Below are 26,137 nucleotides of genomic sequence, written 5' to 3'. Positions count from 1 at the left end.
AGAACTGGTCTAATTAGCTCCCAGTGAAAGTTGTTTCATCAAGAGGATTATATCTTGTTAGAATCCAGCACTGGTGAAATGATCAAAGAAACATGCTGTCCACAAATAAGGAGTACTTAACAGCAGTGCATTTTTACAGACCTTTGAAAGGAGTCTAACAATGCCCTTCTCTGTCATATGATGAAAGGAGAGGGTAAGAGAGGAAAGACCATGTACCAGATACTGCTGATCAGGGTCGTCTGAATGCAGGAGATGAATGAAGCGGCCCACTAAACTCTGTTCTTCTGCAAAGTCCTCCGGGTCAGGATCCTCAGCAGGCTGATCTGGCTGATCCTGGATCAGTGTAGACACCAGGCTCAGGATAGCATCAACCTGCAAGGAAAGGACCATGAGACAATGCCTGAAATGCAGGGTGCAAATAGTTTAACCATTATACTACACATAAGCAGTGTAAAACAATGCTATTTGGTGGTCCTAAAATACACAAAAAGTGACTTTATAATTTGGAGAGAGGTCTGAATTCTGGTTATACAATGTAAAAAAGTCTTTGGAGAGAGATCTAAATTCAGGTGATAGTATGTAAATAAGCCTAGATTCATTATGAGGTAAGCATGTTTTTCCAATTTTAAAATACTTAAAAATACTTAAAGGGTTGGTTCATCCAAAAATGAGGTTTCTGTCATTTATAACTCACCCTCAGGTCAAAATTACAGTTTCAGCGCAGCTTCAAAGGGCTTTAAACAATACCAGACGAGGAATACGGGTCTTACCGATCGTTTCACTAGATCATTTTCGAAAAAAATACAACTGTATATGCTTTATAAACACAAAATATATGCCTTGCACGTGCTTCCGCTTTCCGCATTCTTCAAAAACGCTTACGCTGTATATCCTACGCCTTCCCTATTCTTCTTACGAAAAAAAAAAAACGAAACTGGCGCCGTGTTTATTCCGTATGTAGAATAGGAAAAGCGTAGGACATTCAGCGTAAGCGTTCTGAAGTATGTGCAAGGTGATATTGTGTGTTTATAAAGCATATACAGTTGTAATTTTTTCGAAAATTACAGATCGTTTCGCTAGATAAGATCCTTATTCCTCGTCTGGTATCGTTTAAAGCTCTTTGAAGCTGCACTGAAACTGTAATTTTGACCTTCAACCATCTGGAGGCCATTGAAGTCCACTATCAGGAGAATAATCAAGGAATGTTTTCATCAAAAACCTTAATTTCTTTTTGACTGACGAAAGAAAGACATGAACATCTTGGATGACATGGGGGTGAGTAAATTATCAGGAAAATTTTATTTAAAAGTGGACTAATCCTTTAAGGTTGAACCACTGTAGTCACATGGACTATATAACTGATATCTTTATTACCTTTCTGGACATTGAATGTGGTAATTACGTTGCTTTATTTGGAGAATCAGAAACCTTTTTGATTTCATCAAAAATATCTTAATTTGTGTTCTGAAGATGAACAAAGGTTTTACAGGTTTGGAATGAGATAAGGGTGAGTAATTAATGATAGAAATTTCATTTTTGGGTGAACTAACCCTTCAACATGCAAAGATAAGTAAGCTACTGACCCTGTAAAGTGCAAACACTTAATGAACTTAAATTATTGCTTTAGTCTGACTGAAATCAAACTTAGTCTTTTTTTTTTTTTTTAAATGTCATGCAAATGCTACAGTCAGACTAAAATCATACCACTCTGAATTTAGAACTTACCTGGATAATTCAATCATAGAATCATAGAAACATTTGAATAGGTGCTCTCTTTTCAACTGTTCACCAAACGAACAGGTGAAAATATGGTGCGTTTTTGGCACAGTCCTCAGAAAAGGACAGAGCAGCTCCAACATTCTCCAACACAGAAATATCAATATATTCCTCCCTCGGTACTATGGCCAGACCTGTCTGAGTCATAGCTGACCTTTCCCTCAGGAGTCACAGACTTTAGAGAGAATTAAAAACACACCTTTGAAAAAACTGGAGGAGAAAACCCCTGGGCTAGAGTGAAACGGCATTTAAAGACAAAAGCAATCAAAAACCACTCCAGTGCTCTAAACTCAAGGTGCACAGCTTATAACAAAGATGGAAATCAAGAATAAAAATCCCTGAATCTGTCAGTCACTTATATTAGACGAGCAAATTACTCAAATATCAGTTACATATTCATGTTCTCAAAAAGAACATACAAATGGCATTAGCAAGTTTGTGAACCCTTAAGAATTTTCTGTATTTCTGCATAAATTTGACCAACATCAGAACTTCATCTTAGACAAATGCAATCTGATCATACACAAATTCTTGTATTCTTTCCACTTATTATTGGCCAAAAATACCCAAGAGTAAATCTCTTTGTATAGTATAAAGTATCATCTGTTAATTTAAAGATGTAATTAAACAAGTGTTTCAACTAAGTTTAGCAGCCCTGTCCTACTGAAAGAATATAAAGTTGTGAGGTTTGCCTTGCCTTGGTCATTTGTATTAGTGATGTTATTAAAGGTGCCCTAGAATCAAAAATTTAATTTACCTTGGCATAGATGAATAACAAGAGTTCAGTACACGGAAATGACATACAGTGAGTCTCAAACTCCATTGTTTCCTCCTTGTGTAAATCTCATTTGTTTAAAAGACCTCTGAAGAACAGGTGAATCTCAACATAACACCGACTGTTACGTAACAGTCGGGATCATTAATATGTACGCCCCCAATATTTGCATATGCCAGCCCATGTTCAAGGCATTACACAAGCCAGTATTAACGTCTGGATCTGTGCACAGCTGAATCATCAGACTAGGTAAACAAGCAAGGCAATAGCGAAAAATGGCAGATGGAGCAATAATAACTGACATGATCCATGATTACATGATATTTTTAGTGATATTTGTAAATTGTCTTTCTAAATGTTTCGTTAGCATGTTGCTTATGTACTGTTAAATGTGGTTAAAGTTACCATCGTTTCTTACTGTACTCACGGAGACAAGAGAGCAGTCGCTATTTTCATTTTTAAACACTTGCAGTCTGTATAATTCATAAACACAACTTCATTCTTTATAAATCTCTCCAACAGTGTGTAATGTTAGCTTTAGCCACGAAGCACAGCCTCAAACTCATTCAGAATCAAATGTAAACATCCAAATAAATACTTTACTCACATGATCCAACGCATACATGCAGCATGCATGACGAACATTTTGTAAAGATCCATTTGAGGGTAAATGCACTGCAAAAATGCACTTTGTAAATGCACTGTATTATAGTCGAGAGCTCGGGGGCAGGGAGCGCAACATTTAAAGGGGCCGCAGCCTGAATCGGTTAATGATGCCCCAGTTAATGATGCCCCAAAATAGGCAGTTAAAAAAATTTATTAAAAAAAAAATCTATGGGGTATTTTGAGCTGAAACTTCACAGACACATTCAGGGGACACCTTAGACTTATATTACATCTTGTAAAAACTGGTTCTAGGGCACCTTTAATGCTTACCAAGCTGGACAAGTTTTATAGTTGCAATGAATGAGAAGTAGCGACAGATTTTTTCTTCCGTATTGTGACATCTTAATGTAACTGAGTATCAAAAAAAATATATATATAAGGTGGTGACCTGGTTCAATTCACTGGTTGTTGATTGGATTCTGAAATGTGGCTATTGCACTCAAAAGTGGAGATGAACACGAGTTTGCAATATGTTTAAGCAAATTAAATGATTGGAGGAGTCCTGAATACATCACCAGAGAGAAGCATGTTGTTTTCATCACCAGGCCCAATTATGATAATTTGATTAAACATTACGGAAGTCAAAACATAAAAAAAAAAAAAAAAAAATGAAACATTCACAGATTAGTGTTCACAATAAGATCTAAATCATGCATTTAGAAATTAGACAGGATAAGTTTTCATTTCATACCATACATACATTAAAATCTATTTCTAAAAAGTTTGGGTGCACCATAAGTGAACAAATGGATGAAAATTCGAGTAACAGTAACCGCAGTTAAGCCCGGGACACATCAAGATGTCGTTCGGCCAATCGGGCAACGCTGGATCATTTTTAAGCATTGGCCGACTAAGTTTTCCCGGTGTGTTCTGTACCTCTGGCTCTAGTCGGATGCCGTCGGGATCAGAGTTCTCTCTTTCACCTGACGACCCGATGCCGATTCTTCAAGATGAATCCCCGTCCGGCCGTCAGGAGAGAGAGTGAACTCTGACTGGCTGTTCAGTTTAGTGAACGAGGCGAAGAGCGAGAATAATAGCAAAACAGTGAGCAAGTCAAGAATAGGGTGCTGTGCATGGAAGGGTAGAAAGGAGGAAGCACTCCTATTCCTATGGTAGTGCAAGTTGATGTAATTTACAGTGGGCAAAGATACAAAATGTTCTTAGCAGGGCTCACAAACTTTCTTCTATCACTATACATAGATTTTGTTTAAGACATGCAAAAACATCATTGGCCTGACAGACAGCCAACAATTACATCTGCTAAAAGTACTGAATGTGATATAAACCTGATCTTGGGCCACTATGGTGGTGTTGTAGTCCAGAATGTTGCTCAGAACGTAGCAGCTCATGCTTTTGCGTGACTCATAATCGAAGTACTCGAAGAGTGGTGGAAAATGCTTGAGCTGGAGCACAGTGAGGATGTTATTGTACGTATCCACAGGAATCTTCAGGAGCCTGGTTAACTCTTTAGACACCGCGCTGCTGGTGGCAATGCTGTACAAAAAAACATGAAAGACATCAAACAGAAGCAGGTACACTAATGTAGAAAAGACTGACCTTACAACTGTGGTCATCTATATTTTGAAAAAAATAGTATAGCTACCGGTATGTGCCAAAATTACACCAAGATGTTGAAGAGCATGAAATAATTCATTCTTAAAAACAAATCCAGCATTTACAGAACTTAATTAGGAAGATTTGAGGTATGACATCAGAAACGTGGAACATAACACAGATGTGTGCAGAAGTGGCAACTAGTCACAAATATCAGCCTTCTGCATGATTGACCTGTGCTGTGATCAGTCACTCAATGTGATTACAAATAATGAGTCATCATGTCTATGTGGCTTCATATCCACCCTCAAAATTGCTGGGTATCTGAAAAGATTTTGGACGTCAACACGAAAAAACAAATTGCATTACCAAGTTATTTTTAACATGTCAGAGAAAAAAGAAAATGCAAACAAAAACAGGAAAGGAACATCTAAATGTAGTATCTGCATGTTCTGCCTTATCTGCTGTCCATGATACTTTAGGAAAAAAACCCTAAGTGTATTCTATTAATATTCCTCAAAAACCCTAATATTAAACGTTTGCAGTTATTTCTGCCTAAAACAGTGCACAGACCCAACGTTCAGCCTTAGCAATGCTATATTTGTGTTTTGTAAGTTTTATACCATTTAAAAGACGGTCGACACTGAAACATTGGCACGCCGCAACAGCTTGAGTCTGTCTACACTGCAAGCATCAAAGCTGCACATCATCTCAGAAAATCACTAACACAGACTTTGTTCTTTCACTAACTCAAAAGAAAAAGGTTGAATAAATATTTATTCTATGGAAATCCACTGGAATACAATGGATTTAATTTATGATTATGATTATGATTATTATTATTATTATTATTATTATTAGTAGTAGTAGTAGTAGTAGTAGTAGTAGTAGTAGTAGTAGTAGTAGTAGTAGTAGTAGTAGTAGTATATTAAATGTTAGTACTGATAGAACTGCATACAAAAATGATTATAAAAAAAAAATCATTGAAATTATTAGAGCAGAAAGAGATGGCTTTGATTTAATGGTCATCTTTGGTTAGAGCATGGCACTAGCAATGCCAAGGTCATGGGTTCAATCCCAGGGATTGCACATACTCAGATACAAATGTATAATATAATGCAATGTAAGTCGTTTTGGATAAAAGCCTCTGCCAAATGCATAAATGTAAATGTCAATGTAATCCAAATAGTTTTTATATTTAGATAAAAAGCCATCTCTTGTTTCTGGTCTAATCATATCAATGATATTTTGTTTATAACCATATTTGTATGCAAATAATTGTATGCAGTAACGAAAAATGACATGGTAATATCTGCAGCTGGTCTTGTCTTCCTTGCATATATTTAATTAATTTATTACCACCTACTTGCTTAGACAAATCCAAATGAAACCTTGCGGCTCGTGACGACACATTAATGTCCTAAGACACGAAACGATCGGTTTGTGTGAGAAACCGAATAGTATATATAGAAATTTTTACCTCTAATACACCACTATGTCCAACTCCGTTCAGGACTCCTTTAGTGATGTCTGATCGCGGTCTGACAACGGCAGTGATGTCTCACGCATATACTTCAATGAGTGTCAGACATCACTAACCGATGCAGAACGGAGTTGGACATAGTGGTGTATTAGAGGTAAAAAATTATATAAATACTGTTCGGTTTCTCACACAAACCGATCGTTTCGTGTCTTAGGACATTAATGTGTCGTCACGAGCCGCAAGGTTTCATTTGGATTTGTCTAAGCAAGGTTTATTCACTCTTATAGATGAAGTTCCCATCAACCGCCATTATTTGACTGACAGAGGGCAGCGGTTGCAGTTAAAAATCATCATTTGTGATCGACTGAAGAAAAAATGTCACCTACATCTTGGATGCACTGGGGGTAAACAGATAAACATCAAATTTTCATTTTTGGGTGAACTATCCCTTTAAGAGACGGGTGATCCAAAAATCACAACGTCAGCGGTGACTTGAGTACCAATCCCTATTTTACTTTGTGTCCTAGGATGGACGAAGTAAAAATCACTACAGTAGGGACGCAACAACTGAAATATAAATAAAAGGATCAGCATAATTATGTCTCATAGGCATGTTCCCAATAACTGTTCCCTTTTTGCAAAATTAGACTAAATACAGAACTCAAGCACTACAATCATCCAGCAACACACTAGCTCTGGTAAAGAGAGTGGGTGTTACTTGGACCATGTGCTGATCTGCCAAATGGTGCGAGAAAAACAGTAACTAATACTCACTGTTCCAGGTTGAGTTTGTTGAAAATCTCCACAGTACTTTCCAACACTTTATCCACATAGTCCACACGCTCAGGATAGCACTTCATGGCCAGATTGATGAGAGACACTTGAAGTGAAACAACATCTTCAGATGGCATGTCCTGACGAGACTGATGAGAAAAAAATAAAGACAGCAACATTAAACATTTATATTTGAGCTAGGGATTTGAATAAATCACTCAATATTTCAATAAAGCCACAGCATACCTGTATGACAGTTGCCACTTGCTGTGAAAAGATATCAAAGAGCTTGATTTCAGCAGGGATTCCAGGTCCATCTTCTCTGTGAGCAAACAGGGCCAACCTGTGGGATGAGACAACAATCAAATAAGACACTATATACAGAGGCCTTAAACGTGTTTGTAAAGTAGAGCTGAACAGTGAATGAGTGAAACAACAAGCCACCTGTCAATAAGAGCAATGATGATATTCTTGACATTCACGTTTTGGTGCAGCTCAGCACAGGAGCGAAGGAAAGGGTTCAACGTCTGCAGGTGGAACTCATCCGGAAAAACCTGCAGAAAAATAAAGTGCAGACAAAATTGTCAGTCATTGCATTGTCAGTCAAGTGCAACAAGATAATGAGTGATAGTGTGGTATTTCTGTACCTGTATGATGCACTCCATGAGGTATTCCTGCGCTAGAGAGTCTCTACAGTTCACCACCTGCTCCAAGATCCCAGACAACACGATCTGTGTGGAGTCGGCACATATTTACTGCATGCCTAGTGCTGCCAAATCCTTTTGCAAACAAGATAGCTGCAAATTACAGCACAAGTCTAAAAATTATGCCTACAGTCTACAGCATTATGCTGCTTTAAAGCCACTATATGTTGAAAAGGACTTGTTGGTGTTGGATTCTACATCTGCAGTATACCATACACTACCGTTCAAAGTTTGGTGTCAGCAATATTTTTAAAGTGTCTTGTGTTCACCAAGGCCGCATTTATTTGATCAAAAATATAGTAAAACTGTAATATTGCGAAATATTATAACAATTTAAAGAACTGTTTTCTACTTTAATATTATAAAATGTAATTTATTCTCATGATGACAAAGCTGAACTTTCAGCAGCCATTACTCCAGTCTTCATTGTCACATGATCCTTCAGAAATCATTCTAATATGCTGATGTTTCTTTTTTCCATTTCTTATTATTATCAATAAGTTAACAATATCAGTTTTGCTGTTTAATATTTTTATGGAAAATTCCTTTCAAGTTTCTTCTATCTGTATCGTACTGACTGACCCCAAACTTTTGACTATTTTTCTACACAAATAGCTCAACATGAGAATGAATGTTGAGAATATGATTATAATATGAATAACTTCCTACTTGAAAATGTTCATCAGTTAATTTTGTTCAGCTATATTTCAACTCAATTCAATTTTTTTTAGAAGAGATAATGCAAAAACTAATATTTTTTAGTATTATTATTTTATCAAAAACATGTTTTTTTTCAATAACATTTTAATAATAGTCATTATTTTACTAAACTTTGTTGCATTAATTCATACTTCATTATTTTTCTTTTCATCACTGTAAAGCTGCTTTGAAACAATCTGTATTGTATAAAGCGCTATATGAATAAAGTTTACTGACAGGATTCATGACAACCGCATTCCATCACAGAAATTACACCTGTAAATTTTTCTCACAACCGCATTCTCAGACCCCTGCTGTGCAAAGCAGACTGGAAAACTAGTTGTTTGTAACATCATACAGTGTGAAAGAACCGCCATACAGCACACAAGCATGTCTCGTGTATGCAGCGTTTTCAAGTGTAATCTTTGTCAATTACAGAGACGAAGATATGATCTGTGTGGTGAAGGTTTTAAAATTCAGTCTCTGTCTTCCATCGGAGCTGCATATTTGTATGGTCTATGCACAACTCAAATGCTTCATTCTCCATTATATAAAAGCTGCTGTCGGTTGATTAAGATTTGAGCAATGAACTCGTGCTGTGTTGAATGTGATAATTTACAGTTTTATGGACGTCTTTGACATTTACTTCACTATGGTTACAGGTAGTATTCATGGCAAGCACAAGAATAGAATATGCGCTTGTGAATTTAGTTGCTCATTCTTAGAGAAATTATTCAAGCTGCTACTTTAAGCTGCTGTGTGAACAGAACACACGTTTTGTTTAGTTGTGTAAAACAAATTAGTTGTAATTGACTTTGCGTTTTCTTCAGGAAACTGATCTCTACTGATATGTCTAAGTTTTTAATGACCATATGCTGGAGAAGGATGAGACAACTGGAGAGCCATGTGATTTTTGTCAAAGAGCTACATGTGGCTTGCGAGTCAAAGGTTCCCAACCACTGATTTAACAGAAATATGACACAGCTACATGAATCTGCAAGCCATTAGCTGTAAGTATGAAGGTAAAATACATAATTTAAATTTAGCCATATCAAGCTAAAAATGTCTATTTACCTCTGATTAAATAGCTTAAAGTACATATGAAAAGCTGCTTTGCAGACACAGTGTTATGCATATGTATGGGTACTTGAATTTAAAAATCAAATGAGACCATATTGAGCCCCTCACTTTGTTAATTCATGAACGTGAATGTAGAGTGCTTTAACAAACAGCTTTCAAAAGGCCATCAAAAGACGCTGTAACCTCTTACGCAGTTGTCATGCCATCAATGGCTCTTCTACCCAGCGATTATGGTAAGTGCTAGTCTGAGGTTGCCAGTGTTAGCAACAAATAAAAAGGTAGTCAAGGTCAAATCTAATTTCAATGCACCCTTTTAAACCTTTAAAAGAACTAGGGCTGCAAGAAACATCTAAATTATCGCAATATTGCAAAATGTACATATTGCGATATGCATATCACAATGGCTTGCGATAACTGCATGATTTTAATACTCCAAAAGATTACAAAAAGTCCAAGTTTTAGGTCAATGCAGACAATAGACTGGACACATGACTGTTATAGTGTTGCACGATATACCGGTACTAGAAAGGTATCGCGATACCCTGCTTTTAGAAACGGTACGGTTCTTCATTTTATTAGTACCGGTACTTTGAGTGCCAGCTGTATTTCCTAATGTGCGACAGCAGGGAGCAGTGTGTGTGCAGCGCGCTGCTTCTGAGGCACATTGAGTGCGTGTTTATTCCTGTCAACTGCGCAACGGCAGATGCACAAAGCAAAATATGGCATTATTTTGCTTACATTGCCGACAGTCAGGGCAAGCCCACGGACACCACAAAGCCCGTCTGCAAAATACGTTACAAAATAACGCAAGCGAAGGGAGCATCCAACTTGCCAAACATCCCGATTTGTACAGAGAATTTAAAGAGCGACAGGTTAGTGAATGTGATACCAGCGTTATGTTTATGCTCTCAAAAATTAAATGAGTGTTATTTATATTACTCATGCAAGCAGACATCCGCAAAGAGGTGTATTATTGAGTCTAATAAGTGATATCTGGTTGCTAAAATAAAATTAATTTTAAAAAACAAATATGTGAAGGGACTATACAATTATATTAAACCAATTTATGCTTTAATAACATTGCTCTAATTATTTACAGTAATCAATATTCTCACTGTCAAAACACTTACATGCAGGGCTTGATGACAGCCACTCCCACTAGCCACTTTGGCGAGTTGAATATAATTTAAGTTTACAGCCAAATGGTCGTCGAAGATCGTCGTAGCACAAAATTACAATCCAATCACACAATTCGTTATTTACATGCAGTTAGTGAAGGAGGGATAGGCGGAATTGCGCTGAATGACACACAACAGAAGCGCTCTCGCTCTCTCTCTCTCTCTCTCTCTCTCTCTCTCTCTGTCTGTCGCGCGCGCGATCAGTTTTCCACGCGTCTGAATAGTCAAATACACGTGCACACAGATGTCTAAATGTCCATCATGTGGAGTATCTCGCGTGAATACAGTCGGTTATGGCTTAAGTGGACGTAAACAGGTGGGTAATAACTGGATATTTGTCAGTTACGTCCATGCATTCAGCAGCCCAATTAAATAGGCCTGTCCATCATTAATGTTAATCAAACAACAAAACCTGTTAAATATGTTAAATAAACTTAGTGTATCTGAAAAAAGATTATTTTTAATTTACTACTGTTTTTGTAATTTGCTTCTTTGTTCTTTTATATAGCATAACACAAATAACTTGTTCTCATACTAGCTCATGCTCATACATTGTCCACCTCTTGCCCACCTGTACATACCAGCTGATATAAAATGTAATCTTGATTTGGGTGGTCAGTCTGCATTTAAAAGTTTGAAAGTGTTTTAAATCTTCTAAATCAAGTAAAATGACTCAAAAGTAATTTAAGCATAAGAAAGTCAGCTTTAATCATATAAAATGTAATTTACCAACATCAAAATTGTGGCCAATAAAAATGCTAGCCACAGTTCTGTCATATGTTATTTATTTACTTTTCCTACTGTTTTAGGTTTTTGCCATAGTATCGTTTAAGTATCGGTATCGTGATACTGAAGTTGGGTATCGTATCGAAGTCAAAATTTTGGTATCGTGACAACACTAGACTGTTAAATACATGTGACATGCTTAATGTTATTAAATGGAGCAATCGAAGTACACTCGCACAAAAAAAGCCGCCTCTCGGACAACGCGTAATCCCGAAATCACTTCTCTTCCCCAGCTTACATGGTCAAATACACAAAATGATATCAAAATGCCTGACTTGGTGAGTATTCACGTAAACACAGTTATGTCTTTAAGTGGACTAAACAGTTGAGAAAGAAAGAACGCATGTAACAATATATTGGATCTGTGCAGCTCTTAAAGTGACAGCAACCGAATAAACCTGCTTCCATCTGTAAACTTAATGTTAATCAAACCACAAAAGACAAAGAGAAAGTAACTCGTTGTTCTTAACAGAATAACTGTTGTAGCTTTAATAAGAATCGGTGTGTATTTAATAAATAAAGTGAAGACTAAGCAGTGTTTTAATGTCACATTTACCTACCTGAAACCCTAAACCCCTTGGTTTACACTGACGTTAAAATGACACTATTTTATGTAATGCTAGAGTAAAACACTGCTGTTCACTTTCAGAAGTTGTAGGGATGCTTTACTCTCACAAAAAGAAATGTGAAACATGTTTGATGGTTATATAATTTTCAGTGTTTAAATGTATTTCAAATTTTAATTTATTTTACAAACTTAAAGCATCATCACCACACATATTGAATATCGTATTATTTAAGGAGTTACATAATTTTTCTTCAAAATCACACATGCCTAGCCCTATGGGCTTTGGAGAAAGATCATATATCTGCACTGGAATACTGAAACCAAAATGCACCTGTTTGTACTTTTCCACATTGACACCTTCCAGCTGGCTCAGTCGGACCAGATTGGTCCCAACAAGGATACGCAGCTCTTGCCTCTCCTTCTCTCTCTTTTCTCGGTCCCTACTGTGTCCCTGATGCTGCATCCGCACCCACAGCTTATTCATCTCAGCAAAATTCAGCAGTACAAAGTCAATGGAGTCATTAATGTCTCCAGTCATCTCTTCCCTAAATAAAACAAGAAAGCACACTGGTTAGTCATTCAAGCCTTAGCAGATAATGAGATTTTGTAGTGATTTAGTATCATTTAAATTGCTCAGTGTGAGTCGCAACACTCGAAAGGTACTTGAGGTGCAATCACAGGCATTAGATACAGAGTGTCTTACTCAGCCTGCTCTCCATCATCAGGCAGGATGTTGCGTGTGCACTGCAGCAGGTAGTTCCTGAGGAACAAGCCTCGGAGGGGATGCTGCACCCCACGACACATTTCCACCAGGTCCTTAAGTATATCTTTGCGGGATTGGGGGAAAGAGCGAACATACACCACTCCGACAGTTATCAACAGGTACCTGAGAAGTCAGACAGGGGGATTCGACAAGTTAATTGGAAATATGACTCCGTGACCACAAAAGTATAACAAACAAAAACAAACAAAAGCACTAGATAAAAAAGGTACTTGAGGCCAGATAAGAGAACTTCAAAGCAAATAATATTGAGCCTCATTATAAAATGATGGATGTACTCATAAAGCATGTACACTAATAGATGAGCGTGTCACACTGTATGCAACATTTATCAGCAGTCTTTTGCAACACAAGCAATGTAAAATAAAAGGTAACACTTTATTTTACAGTGCTGTAGTTACATTACTTCAATTACTAAAAGTACTTACTATAGTAATAACAGTAAATTATGCATAATTACAAGTAACTAACCCTACACCAAACCCTAACCCTAACTGTAACTCTAACTCTATAGTAAGTACATGTAATTAATTAACAGTTCTCAGTACTTATTTGAGTAATTACATGTAACTACAGCACTGTAAAATAAAGTGTAACCAAATGAAATAAGACATTTGCCAAGCTCCAGAGTAACAAACACACAAACACTTTCTTTTCTGTGAGTCTGACTGAATGATGATTTAAGCAGTTTAGCTAGCAACACTTTGGTCTTTGAATTCTGTCTTTGTAGAATATATTATTATTAAAAGGACATTTTAATGCAAATTATAAAAAAAAAAAAATAAAAAAAAAAAAGTGAAAGATTAGTTCACCCAAAAATGAAAATTCTGTCATTAATTACTCGCCCTCATGTCGTTCCAAACCCTTAAGACCTTTGTTCATCTTCAGTAGTGTTGTCAAAAGTTCGGTACTGAAATTTTAAAAAAGTGACCATACCCACATTTCTGTAGTACCGGTAGTACAGAGAATCCGGGTATATTCGGTACCCACTGATAGGGCTGTGCCAGTATTTACGTGAATATGACATGAGTGAAGCACAAAGCTTTGTTTCCAGAAGAAATACTAGGTTAGCAATTAAATGTGACATCGCAGCCATGGAAACATTTTGGTTCATGCCGAATGAGAGAGGTACGCGAGTCCATACATTTAAGCTTTGTATTCTGTTTTCCGAATCGCAATCTGGCCCCCTATTAGCAGAGAATTTAACAATATTCCATTAGTTATTCCACTGAACATCTGTTTCTTTTCCCAAATTTTCACTCACGCAGGAGATTATAAACGCTTCTCGTTCACATTTAGGCCTATTATAGGCCATTCACATTCTTTGTGGTAAAGTAGAAAAAACACCGTTGGGCAGAAACCTTTTTTCTTGCACGTCAATTTCTATTTAACACAGTTTGTGCGCGTTATTTGACTTTATAAGGCGCGTCAAGTTTATTTGTATAGCGCGTTTCATAAGCTGGTGATTTTTACTTTCGCTTTCTCTAACAGCGCAAAACATAGCCTGAATGTCTTGCCCCTGCGGAGGATAAAACTCACTCTTCAGACCTTTTACAACAGGTGTCAGTTGTTTGTAAAATCAGGAGATATTATTAAAGAGAAATGGTCTCTTTCCTGCTCATGTCCCACATCCCTCTCAAAGCGCAAAGCAGTCTATATCAAAGTAATAACTGGACTTTGGCTATATGACGCGTCTTTGTGTGGAAATAAAAAACGAATGCTTTTTTAAATAATATTTAACTTTCTTATTATTTAGGTTGCCAGTGTGTGTTTTTCACTGACGAAATAGCTAAAATAAACACGCACGTCTGTTACCCCTGTTGAAAAAACAAGCATATGCTGGTAAGGTAGGTTTTGAAGCTGGTATGCTGGTTTGAGCTGGTTTATGCTGGTCCAGGACCAGTTTAGGACTAGCATGGACCAGCAGGACCAGTTAGGACCAGCATTTGACCAGCATACAGCTTCAAAACCTACCTTACCAGCATATGCTGGTTTTTTCAACAGTACACAATAGATGTTTGAGCATTTATTTATTATTATTATTTTTTTTATATATTTCAAAATTTATTTAATTGAGGTAGCCTATATACACACACACTCCAAATCATATTTAATATTTTTTAAATAGGCTATATAAAATAGTAAAATAATTCCAACAGATTTTGCTGTGGTACCGAAATTGGTACCGAGAACCGTAAAATTTTCATGGTATCGGTAGCGACTACTGGAATTTTGGTACCGTGACAACACTAATCTTCAGAACACAAATTAAGATATTTTTGATGAAATCCGAGAGCTCTCTGACTCTTCTATAGACAGCAATTTAACCACCACTGTCAAGGCCCACAAAGGTACTAAAGACATCGTTAAAACTGCCAACGTGACTACAGTGGTTCAACCTTAATTTTATGAAGTGACTAGAATACTTTTGTGCGCAAAAACAAAACAAATATAATGAGCTTTATTTCTCCCATGTCCCATGTTTACTACATCAACTGCATAGGAGAATGACAGGGAAGAGAAGAAATTGTTGAATAGAGTCATTATTTTTGTTTTGGCACACAAAGTATTCTTGTCGCTTCATAAAATTAAGGTTGAACCACTGCAATTACGTCGACTATTAACGATGTCTTTAGTACCTTTCTGGGCCTTGACAGTGGTGGTTAAATTGCTGTCTATAGAAGAGTCAGACAGCTATTGAATTTTCATTTTTGGGTGAACTAACCCTTTAATACCACATCATTACACTCAGATGAACTGAATGACTGGTGATTAGAGCTGGGCAAGGTTCTCTTTTTAAATTCTGATAAATCTTTGGGAATTGCTTTTGATGACTTTAACATTCTCAGAAGGCTCATAAGAGTGATTAAGCCATTAACAAATCGCAGCTGTTGCAGGGACCGTTAGAAATGTTCAGTGCAGGCAAATATTATATTTAATTAACATGCAACAATACATATTAACAAAAATATTTAATGAATCGCTCTTTTAATTTATTATTTTTTTTTTATAGTTTATTTGATAGGGACAGATACCACCAACATAGATTATTATAACAAAACAATCTGATGTCTGTATCACAGTGTATATAGCCAAAAGCTAATTCGCAACACTTGTCCCTAGAAGGGCCTTTAACAATCAAAAACAATAAATACAATAAAATATCTTGAAACCAATTCATACATTAATAAGACTCAAATAATAATACTCTATAACTTCCAAACATACACAATATTCACACAATATTAAAAGTGAGTACAATTCTGATTTATCTTTAATCAAGTCTTAAGTCTGGAAGAAAACATTTTAAAATCAGGAATAGTTTTAATGTCAGGTGGCAATAAATTCCTGAGCTTAGACCTTCTAACAGAAAAAGCTGTCTGACCAAAACTAATCCTGCAGTATGGAATTTTACAATCATGGTATGTATTACTTCTCATAACTCTACTGCTGTTTTGTCTCTCCACAAATTTACTTAACGGCTCAGGCAATAAATGATTGATACATTTATACAATAATTTAAAAAAACTAAAATTAATAAATCCATCAAAACTCATTAAATTATATTTTTAAGAATAGTACAATGATGATATCAAATTGTTTTTTGGTCCATAATTTTTATTGCACAATTGTATAATGAACCAATACTTTTAATTACAGTAGGAGCAGCCTGTGCCCATGCTGTTACGCAATATGAAATATGAGAAAATACCATAGCATGCATGTACAACAAGGCTGCCTGGTTTGAAATGTAATTTCTAATTAATTTAAAACAATTAAGGTTACTTTGTATTGTTTTTGAAATTTTCTTTGAATTTATCAAATTTAAGCTGAGAATCTAAAACCAGAGTCAATTTTTCCATTTTGTAAATTAATATTAAAATTTCCTTTTAAATCATGTTTCCTAATAGAAAAGCACATATAAACTGTTTTTGACAAATTTAAGACTAACTGATTTTGACTAAGCCATTGTTGAATATGAGACATACATGCAGACAATGCCTCTGCAGCCTGTTCAGGCGACTTAGCAGAGATGTAAAGAATTGCATCATCCACATAAAGCTGACAACTGGCCCCTGAGCAGTGCGTAGGTAAGGCATTTATAAAGAGACTGAACAGCAAAGGTCCAAGTATAGAGCCTTGCGGAATACCCATTTTGATATTTGAAAATGCAGATATGTCTTGATCTATTTTAACGCCCTGTGCTCTAGACTGAAGAAAAGAAGTAAACCACGTAACTGCCTCAGCAGAAAAAAATCAAACCTAACATTTTAGATAAAAGTAAGCTATGATTGACCGTATCAAAGGTCAATAAAGACAGCACCCACCACCATGCCCTTATCCAGGGACTTTTTAACATTTTCAATTAAACAGCAGTTTGCCATTTCGGTTGAATACCCTGGTCTGAATCCAAACTGCTGTGGGTGGAGGAGCTGTCTGGATTCTAGACAGTCAATCAATTGTGCTGCTACAACTTTTTCAATAACTTTAGATAAAACTGGTAAAATTAACATAGGACGATAATTACACATAGAATCATGACTTCCTATTTTGAATACTGGGATGATTACTGCTTTTTTCCAAGCACTAGGGAATGTACAGGTTCTTATAGATAAATTAACACTTACATTAACAATTCACTTACATGATTCACTTACATTAACAAACCTATTAAATAAACAGTAACCAGGCTTTCAAATGCTACAATTCAAAAGGGTGAGCTATTTAGGCTAACCGATTTGATAGAATGAACGAGATGGTTTTTTTAGACCTTTAAGAATGAACTGATTTACCAGAATGAATGTTAGATTCGCGGAGAAGGTTTGATTATCTGTACCATTTGGATGGGCTACACTTTGGACTCCCAATCCTGTTCTATAGCAACGGCAAATCAGAGTCTGAATCAGAGCAGATACAGTAAAATGGCACAAGCTCAAAAGTTGATTACTGATTCCCACGCCCAGTCGGAAAAAATGAGCTCTGAATGACAATAACAAAGTGCCACTAATGGCATGATGTAATTTACATACATTTAGCTCTGTACATTTACCTCTGAGCCTAATCAACCTAACAGAGTGCATCGGTCTTAAAGGCCCACTTGAAATGTGCAGAATTATTCAGTGTGTTAAAGTAATTTCCACTGAAACAGAAAGACAGGGCGGAACATATCGGACAGCTCCTCCCATTTTTAAAAAAATAGCCAATAGCATTTTTTTTATATCACAGTTCGGCCAGAGCCATTAAGCTTGGCAAAACCGCAGTTTCTTCCTAATCTCCAATCGTTTCTCCTCATAATCTCCCCCATATCACTTTAAAATATGTTCAATTCAAATGGTCCGATACGTTTTGGGGTCTGAGCTGACTCGCGCATATGATCCACTCTGTGCTCTTGAGTCTCTGGACCAGAGCAGATTGTTTTTGCACTGCAGCAGTTCACGTGACCCGTTAACGTGAAAACGGACTTCATTCGCATCAATGGAAGGCATATTTACACTGTCTGAATTGTTCCCTATCCTCTATATAGTGTACTATGCACCATTAACCATGTAGAAACTAGTAAATGTGTGAACAAATGACCGATTTCAGCCGCAGCTTCAGCATCTGTTTATAGTGTATGAGGGGGCGGGACTTTAGATTCTAGTGAGAATTTGATTGGACAGAAGATTTGATGAGAAGCTAAAGTGCAGCGTGATGTCATTAAAATTGCTGATCTATATTGCCGGAAGTGAGAAACTGTACATTTTAAACGCTTATTTATTCTAAATGCAAATTTTGTCATTGTTTTGGAGCACACTAGCTTATAAATAACAGTAATGGTGCATTCACACCGGACGCGAATGAAGCGGTAAGCGCGAGTGATTTACATGTTAAGTCAATGTAAAGACGCGAATTGACATCCTGCGGCGCGATTCGCGCAAGTTGAAAAATCTGAACTTTGGCGAATTTCCGCGCCGCGTTAACCAATCAGGAGCTTCCTCTAGTAGTGACGTGACGTAGCAAGCTGAGGCAGAAATTCGAAACAACAATGGAAGACAAAATCATCTTCGCTATACATCTTCATACATTTATAGAAACAGAAATAAAAAGGATCGTGTTTGAAAGAAAGTGAGTGAGGAGGTCGGACAATCTGATAAGTTGTAAAAAACGGTCTTTACTCAATTTGAGCTATAATAATAATAATAATAATAATAATAATAATATTATATATATATTATATAATATTATATTATATATATATATTATATAATATATATATATATATATATATATATATATATATATATTATATAATATATATATATATATATATTATATATATATATTATATAATATATATATATATATATATATATATATATATATATATATATATATTATATAATATATATATATATATATATATATATATATATATATATATATATATATATATATATATATATATATATATATACATATACATACACACATATTAAGACTACAAGCCAACTAAAGACGACCAATTGAGCTTATTCAATGTAATTTACAATTATTTCCCCACTGACAAGTTGTGTTTATTTAGAGGAAGTGTGCAGAAAGCAGTGGGAGAGTCTGGGACACATAAAGGAGCGGAAGAGCCCCTCTCATGACGCGAATTCGCGTCTGTTGTGAAGGGATTTTCACGCGCGAATGAAGCGAGTAAACTCAAAATGTCCAACTACGCGCAAATAGTGCGATTTATTTGCGCAAGTCGCGTCTGGTGTGCACGCAGCATAAGGCTAACATATTCATACTAAAAGCCAAAAAACTTCAATTTTGATATCAGGGGGACTGTGACGAGCAGGGCGGGGGATAGCCGTGAGGGAACGGCGCGAGGCCGGTGACACGAGTGATAATGAGCATCACCTGCGAGGCGTGCCGGCCTCGAGTCCCTCACGGAGGAGCTCCGGAGGCATAAAAGGAGGAGCGACATCAGTGAAGGACGAGAGAGGACCAGGCCTGGACTTTATTTTATGGTTTATTATGTTTGTGTGGCCGGCAGACGTCCGCGAGGGTCTGCCGGCATTACTTTCGTTTTGTTCTTTGTTTATTTTGAATTAAAGTTTTGTTGAATGTTCGCCGGTTCCCGCCTCCTCCTTCCCACATCTACTGACCTCGTTACAGGGACTTTAACAGAAGAATCTCCTGTCCTTCCATCAATGAATTCAAGACCCCATAAATATATCAGACCATTTCTGTTATCTATGTTTTTAGGGCTTGACAGGTTAAGAGACTTTAATTTAAGAGAGACAGAGAGACCTCCAATGGTACAGTCCATATAGAAAGACAGCAAGTGAAAAGAGAGGAGGGATAGAAGCACTGGGAGTTGCTCTAGAATTAATTAACAAGATCAGAGGCATAGGAGTGGATAGTGGGCACAATGCCATGAAAAGGCTGCACTTGAGTCAGAATTGGAGTGCACAGAGAATGTCCTATGTTGCACAAGAAAATGCAGTCTATATGATGGCCAACTCCTGATAACCATTATAACTTTTGTCATTTATTAAATGACACTCAGTGGAGCAACCCAGAAATCAGATTTTTTTTTTTTTTTTTTTTGATAGTTTGTTTAATATAGTTTTCTGTATAAAGTCACAGTTGTTATTTGGTAGACAAACTGTTGGAGGCTGCACTTGCTTCCAGTGTTAATTTTGCTGACGTATAATTTGTCAGTTTTTGTCAGTCATTTTTTTGTTTTCATGAAAACAATAACTAATTAACACTAGAACTACCAAGGCAGTCATTTTGACTGTTTTAAAGATTTGCAATGTAATAACTTTGTTGAAATAAAACCCATATAACTACAGTTCCATGACTTTTCTTAAATTAATGTAAATTTTATTTTAACATTGTTATTTTATTAAAATTACAAAACACAAAAAAAGTTCTGAGTATTTCTACCTTGAATGGCCATAGCGGTCAATTTGACCGCACATATTACAGGCGTTGTATCTCCTCAGCGCTTTTTCCCGCGGTTAAAGATGTGCGTAGCTGTTGCCTAGCAACCTTTCTCTGGCAGTTTTGTATGCTTTTGATAAGCTAAAACTTAGCTTTACCGTCAAAATGGCAACAAGAAAGAAAATGACTGTCACTGAGGTTTTATCCTTGCTTTAGAAAATTGATGATGCAGAGTCTGATGGAGGAGCAGAGAGCGATGTCTCTTGGTCTCTTGAGAGTTCGTCTGACACTGATTCTGAGAGTGATTCAGAGATAATTCCGGTTCGTAAAAAAAGATTTTCTAGATTTCATTAGAGGCTGCATAAAATTGTTTCCGATTCGTGTTGTCCAAACATTTCCGATAATGCTAAAGCATTGTAAACTCCAAAAGTCAAAATGTATTGAATAAAGACAGATGTAATCATTTCCAAAATTCACAATATGTTTTTATCTAACGAAATATTCTGCTTCATTTTATATTTGTTGACATTTTGACTTTCAAAAACAACATTTTAACTGCGGTGAAAAACTTTGATCTCCAGCTTGCCGGATGCAAATTGCGGAAAGCGGAGGTCTAGTAGCTCTTACACAATAATATCACGAACATATTATATTATGTATGCTTAAATTACCCCACATTTTTCATTAAACATGACCATGGAAGCTTTGAAGTAAATATAACATGAAAAAAATGACATTCACTGCTGTCTGGTATGAACAGTCAAAATGACCGCTATTGGCAGTTCTAGTAGTTATAGAATTCCGGTAGTGCTAGTGTTAAAAACCATTTTACGATGACAAAAAAAATCTACTGACCTTTTCAATGGAAATGCTAGGTAGGGACTAGGGCATTTCAAGCAAAAATAATATTCGAATATCGCTGGGAATTATTTGATTATTATAAGCAGAGTAAATCTTTTTGCATGATAGGGAGCAGGGCTCTACAGTTTTTGTCCAGTGCTGAGTTCTGCACGCTCACAAAACCTCTTATTATAAAAAAGTGTAGACACGATGTAAATTCATTGTGTAGACAACTTTATTGATTGTAATGAAAGTTTGTGAGATTGCGATGAACTGAGATGAGTGACAGCTTTGTAGTGATTATAAAGTGAGTGCTCTTTGTGCACTTTCTAGGTTATATATAATCCATTCAGTATTTGAATAAAAGTTTTGTTTTTCATGCTGCTAAAATGGACCAACAACCACTTACATTCTGCAAGGTTCTGACCTTACAAAGATTAATAGAAAAAATAATACATAAATAAATTTGCCCCTGGAAATCAATTTAAGGAGTCAAATATCACCCTGTAATGGGAAGGTTAATTTCTGTCTTTAGGACAGTGCTCATAAATATTGTAGGCAGGTGATATGTAGGCGTAGAGCCCTGTAGGGAGGTTAGATGCACACATTCGAATGCAACATACTGATCTACCCGACGGGTTAAATGCATACACTTGCTGCATGTCTTATAAAATGCTTTTAAAAAAGTCAACATCTGTGAGAAAGAAGAACAGACTTATGGATAAATTTAATTTCAAGGAAAACAAGAACATTTGTAAACCGTGTGGAGCGACAAACTCCGGGAAAACTAAGAAATTAACTATATTATACAGGGCTCAAGAATAAGGACTGAGAGTTGAAGGAATAACTATAAAGCAATTTTAAACTGTTCAAGTGTAAGACAACGTGAAAAATAACTCAATTCAGTAGGTTTTCTGTGTGCACATATCTGAAGCACGCACACAGAAAGCCGCCTCTCTGACAGCGTATTATGTGCTAAATTGAGTTCTCTTTCTTAAAGTAACAGTAGCCTAATAAACCTTGTCGTAATTGATAAAATTGTAATTGAATTAATAAAAGTCGTAATTGATAAAAAGTGATAGTTCACCCAAAATTGTCATTAATTACTCACCCTAATGTCATTCCAAAGACTTATTCATCTTCGGAACGCAAATGAAGATCTTTTTGATGAAATCTGAGAGCTTTCTGTCTCTCCATAGACAGCCTACGCAACTGAAACTTTGTTTTAGTTTTACGATCTCTTTATAAACTTTTTGAAGTGTCAAAACTTCAATAGCATAGGCGACCAGAGGGACAGAAAGCTCACAGATTTCATCAAAAAGATCTTCATTTGTGTTCCAAAGATGAATGAAAGTCTTACAGGTTTGGAATTTAGTGGTTGATTGTTGATCCGTGACCCGTACGGACCAAGCCCCACGGTTCGGCACGCATGTGATTTGCGGATCAATTTCAAGTTTAACCGCAATAGAGTGAAAGGTTATCAATTGCACGTGTTTTGTATTGCTAGTTTACACATTAAATAGACGCTGTTATTGGTGCGCACAGACGCACATACACACAAGTATCGTGCGCACACACACATAGAGAGAGAGGCGTGTTTCAGATAGCTCGTGAACTCCAAAATTGATTTCTCATTTGCATCCTCAATGCACTTGGATAGACAGATACACGCAATATGTCAGTCAAAATGCCCTTCTCAGCAAGTATTCTCACAAACACATTCGGTTATGTCTTAATTGAACGAGGTGACAATTTGGATGTGTATCTATCGGATGTGTGCGTGCATGGGGTCTTATTCATAAGGGACAGCAACCTATAAATACCTGCTGTTGTCTGTCATGTAAATCAAACAACAAAACACAGCTTTAACAAAGATTAATCTATATTAAATTTATACAGTGAACATTGTCATTTTACATTTAATTATTACATTTCTGTACATGAAAATTAATACTACAGTTAGACCTTATACTTTATTTGTAACTTTATGTTGTATTTATCTATGCTTGTATTTGGTGTACAGTATTTGTTCTTTTTACAGTCTGTTCACTTGCCTTTAAGAATGTATTAGTTAGGCTAATTATTAGTTTCTGCTGTATCAGAGTAGTTAAAGAGGGCTAAGTAATAAATGCAAAGTTACCCCCCACCCCCCAAATTATTTTTTTATTTTTTTTTTGTGTGTGCTAAAATGATCCGATCCGTGACTTAATAACCGTGATATGATCCGAACCGTGAGTTTTGTGATCCATTGAACCACTATTGGAACAACATGAGGGTGAGTAATTAATGACAGAATTTTCCTTTTTGGATGAACTAACACTTTAATTCAAACAACAACAAAAAAGATAAAATCACTCACTGCTCTTGACTAAGTAACATCAGTTGCTTTAATAATGATTTTTACAAATGTATTATTTTACTTTTGATTCCTTTATCAAATTTCTGTAGGTAGAATTTCTTACCTAAATATTACTGATAGATCTACCCGACAAACTTAAAGCACTGTTCTATTGTTTATTTGTTTTTGTTTCTTATTTACTGACTGTTAGATTTTAGTCGACTAAATCTATTGTAGATTTAGTGTAATAAAATCATATGATATTTAGTCGACCAGAACTAAAACTAAGCCCATTGTTTCTACATTGCTTCAATTAATCTGCTAACAGTGATTGTAATGAAATTATTGCATTGTTAGCTAACTGCATGATAATATGTCCACTTCTAAAACCACATACATTGTACAGTCACCTCCAAAACCAGATTCTGTAAATTGTAACGTTGACATGCATTCTCTGTAAAGCTGCTTTAAAACTATATGTATTGTGGAAAGTGCTATACAAATAAATGTGAATTGAAATTAAATAGAAATTAAAACAATCCAGATGACTAAAATATGACTAAAACTAAATGCCATTTTAGTCAAAAGACTATGACTTAAACTAAATCAAAATCTGCTGTCAAAATAAACAGTGCTTGCTTCCATTGTTTGTCTATGTGATTTAAAATAGGCCTTACTCTAAAGGTTTCAGTTGTTTTTCTTCAAACAGATGCACTCCAATCTGTTTCAGCACATACTTCCTCGTTAAAGATGAATAGCCAATGAATGAGCTCTACAAAAATCAAACATCTTTCCAACTGTGCTCTCACTCAAAACCTCATCTTATCCATGCTGCTCACATTCAATCAATAGTCGCTTTCCCACTGTCAGGCCAGTGCAAGCCAGGGATAACAACATGCTGGGCAGGGCCAATAATTACAACTAATTTACAAAGCTAAATTTACTACTGCAGTGTAAAAAAAAAAAAAAAAAATAATAATAATATATATATATATATATATATATAGGGCGATGTATCGCATGCAGTTGTCACGTGCATTTCATCGGTAAAGCCGGTTCCGATTGCTGCTAAATCGCCATCAATAGACAGAGCCGTAGATCACTGACAAGCCAAGCAATATCGCGTTCATTATCGAAGGCAATTCATCTGCGATAATGAACGCGATATTGCGTGATCTACGGCTCTGTCTATTAAATGCCGCTCCATTTGAAAGCAGGTGATGGTGATTTAGTGGCAATATATATATATATATATTACACTTACGAAATTCTCATTTTTTTTATTTTACAGAACAGTTGTATTACAACAAAAACACTTTTATCTTAGAAATAATAATTATAATAACATTAGTCATTTATTATTATATTATTATATAATCCACCTCAGAGCCCAAGGAATCTCAGACAAAAGTTTTATAAGAAAAAGACTATGATCAAATGTTAATTAACTTATCTTTCTAAAAATTTTCAAATATCACTATTTTTCAAGGTATTGTAACAAAATTAGAAATTCCAGTATCATGACAACACTAAGGCCTGGTTTCACAAACAGTGCTTTAAGCTTGGATTAGCCTTAGTTCAATTAGGACATTTAAGTAGCTTTTTTAAACATACTTTAGATAAAACATTACTGGTGTGCATCTTGAGACAAAACAATGCCTTACAAAACAAAGATATATTGCTTTCAGTTAAGACAGCTCAAACATATATTTTAGTCTGGAACTAGGCTTAAACCTTGTCTGTGAAACCAGGGGCATATCCTATTTTTTAAACTAGATTAAATCTAACTAGAATGATTGAGCTGAGCGCACATTAATGGGTTTCCCAATTATATGATGTCTTACAAGACGTCTCTCCCTTTATTAGTTTGCTGAGGCAGCTGCAGAGTAAAATGTGTTGTAAAATATTATAATATTATGAATAATTTTCCCTTCCTTCACACTTAATGAATCAATATCCCATGCCAATCTTTAAGCTTTCCGTGCTATCAAGGAAGAACACAAATGTTGCCCAGGGCATTCGCTGTTAATGAAAATTGACGCTGTGTAACAGAATGAATAAAGAGAGCTAAGATGTTAGATTAAGTATTGACTCACTACTAAGTCAACAAGTGAAGGCACTAAAACAGCTGGTGGTACAATTGGACTAGCTAAAAGGGAGCGAGTGCGGGAAAGAAACAACAAGGGAGAATCTGGAGGAGAAAATAGGAGCGGCAAAT

The 26,137-nt window shown here is 36.0% G+C and overlaps 1 protein-coding gene across 1 annotated transcript in view; it reads right to left on the bottom strand.

The window, feature by feature from the left end:
- Nucleotides 1-26,137, bottom strand: part of vps35 (VPS35 retromer complex component) — a 42,872-nt gene that overhangs the window by 10,842 nt on the left and 5,893 nt on the right. The window contains exons 5-12 of the mRNA XM_067402097.1: nt 12,747-12,929; nt 12,375-12,588; nt 7,676-7,759; nt 7,473-7,582; nt 7,275-7,371; nt 7,029-7,177; nt 4,504-4,711; nt 217-372 (exon numbers count right to left, since the gene is read on the bottom strand). Coding sequence (XP_067258198.1) covers nt 217-372; nt 4,504-4,711; nt 7,029-7,177; nt 7,275-7,371; nt 7,473-7,582; nt 7,676-7,759; nt 12,375-12,588; nt 12,747-12,929 — 1,201 coding nt within the window. The remainder of the gene's footprint in view (nt 1-216; nt 373-4,503; nt 4,712-7,028; nt 7,178-7,274; nt 7,372-7,472; nt 7,583-7,675; nt 7,760-12,374; nt 12,589-12,746; nt 12,930-26,137) is intronic.

Source organism: Chanodichthys erythropterus, chromosome 11, assembly GCF_024489055.1.
Source record: "Chanodichthys erythropterus isolate Z2021 chromosome 11, ASM2448905v1, whole genome shotgun sequence".
In the NCBI taxonomy this organism is placed as follows: domain Eukaryota; kingdom Metazoa; phylum Chordata; class Actinopteri; order Cypriniformes; family Xenocyprididae; genus Chanodichthys; species Chanodichthys erythropterus.
This window is presented reverse-complemented; position numbering and strand designations above follow the sequence as displayed.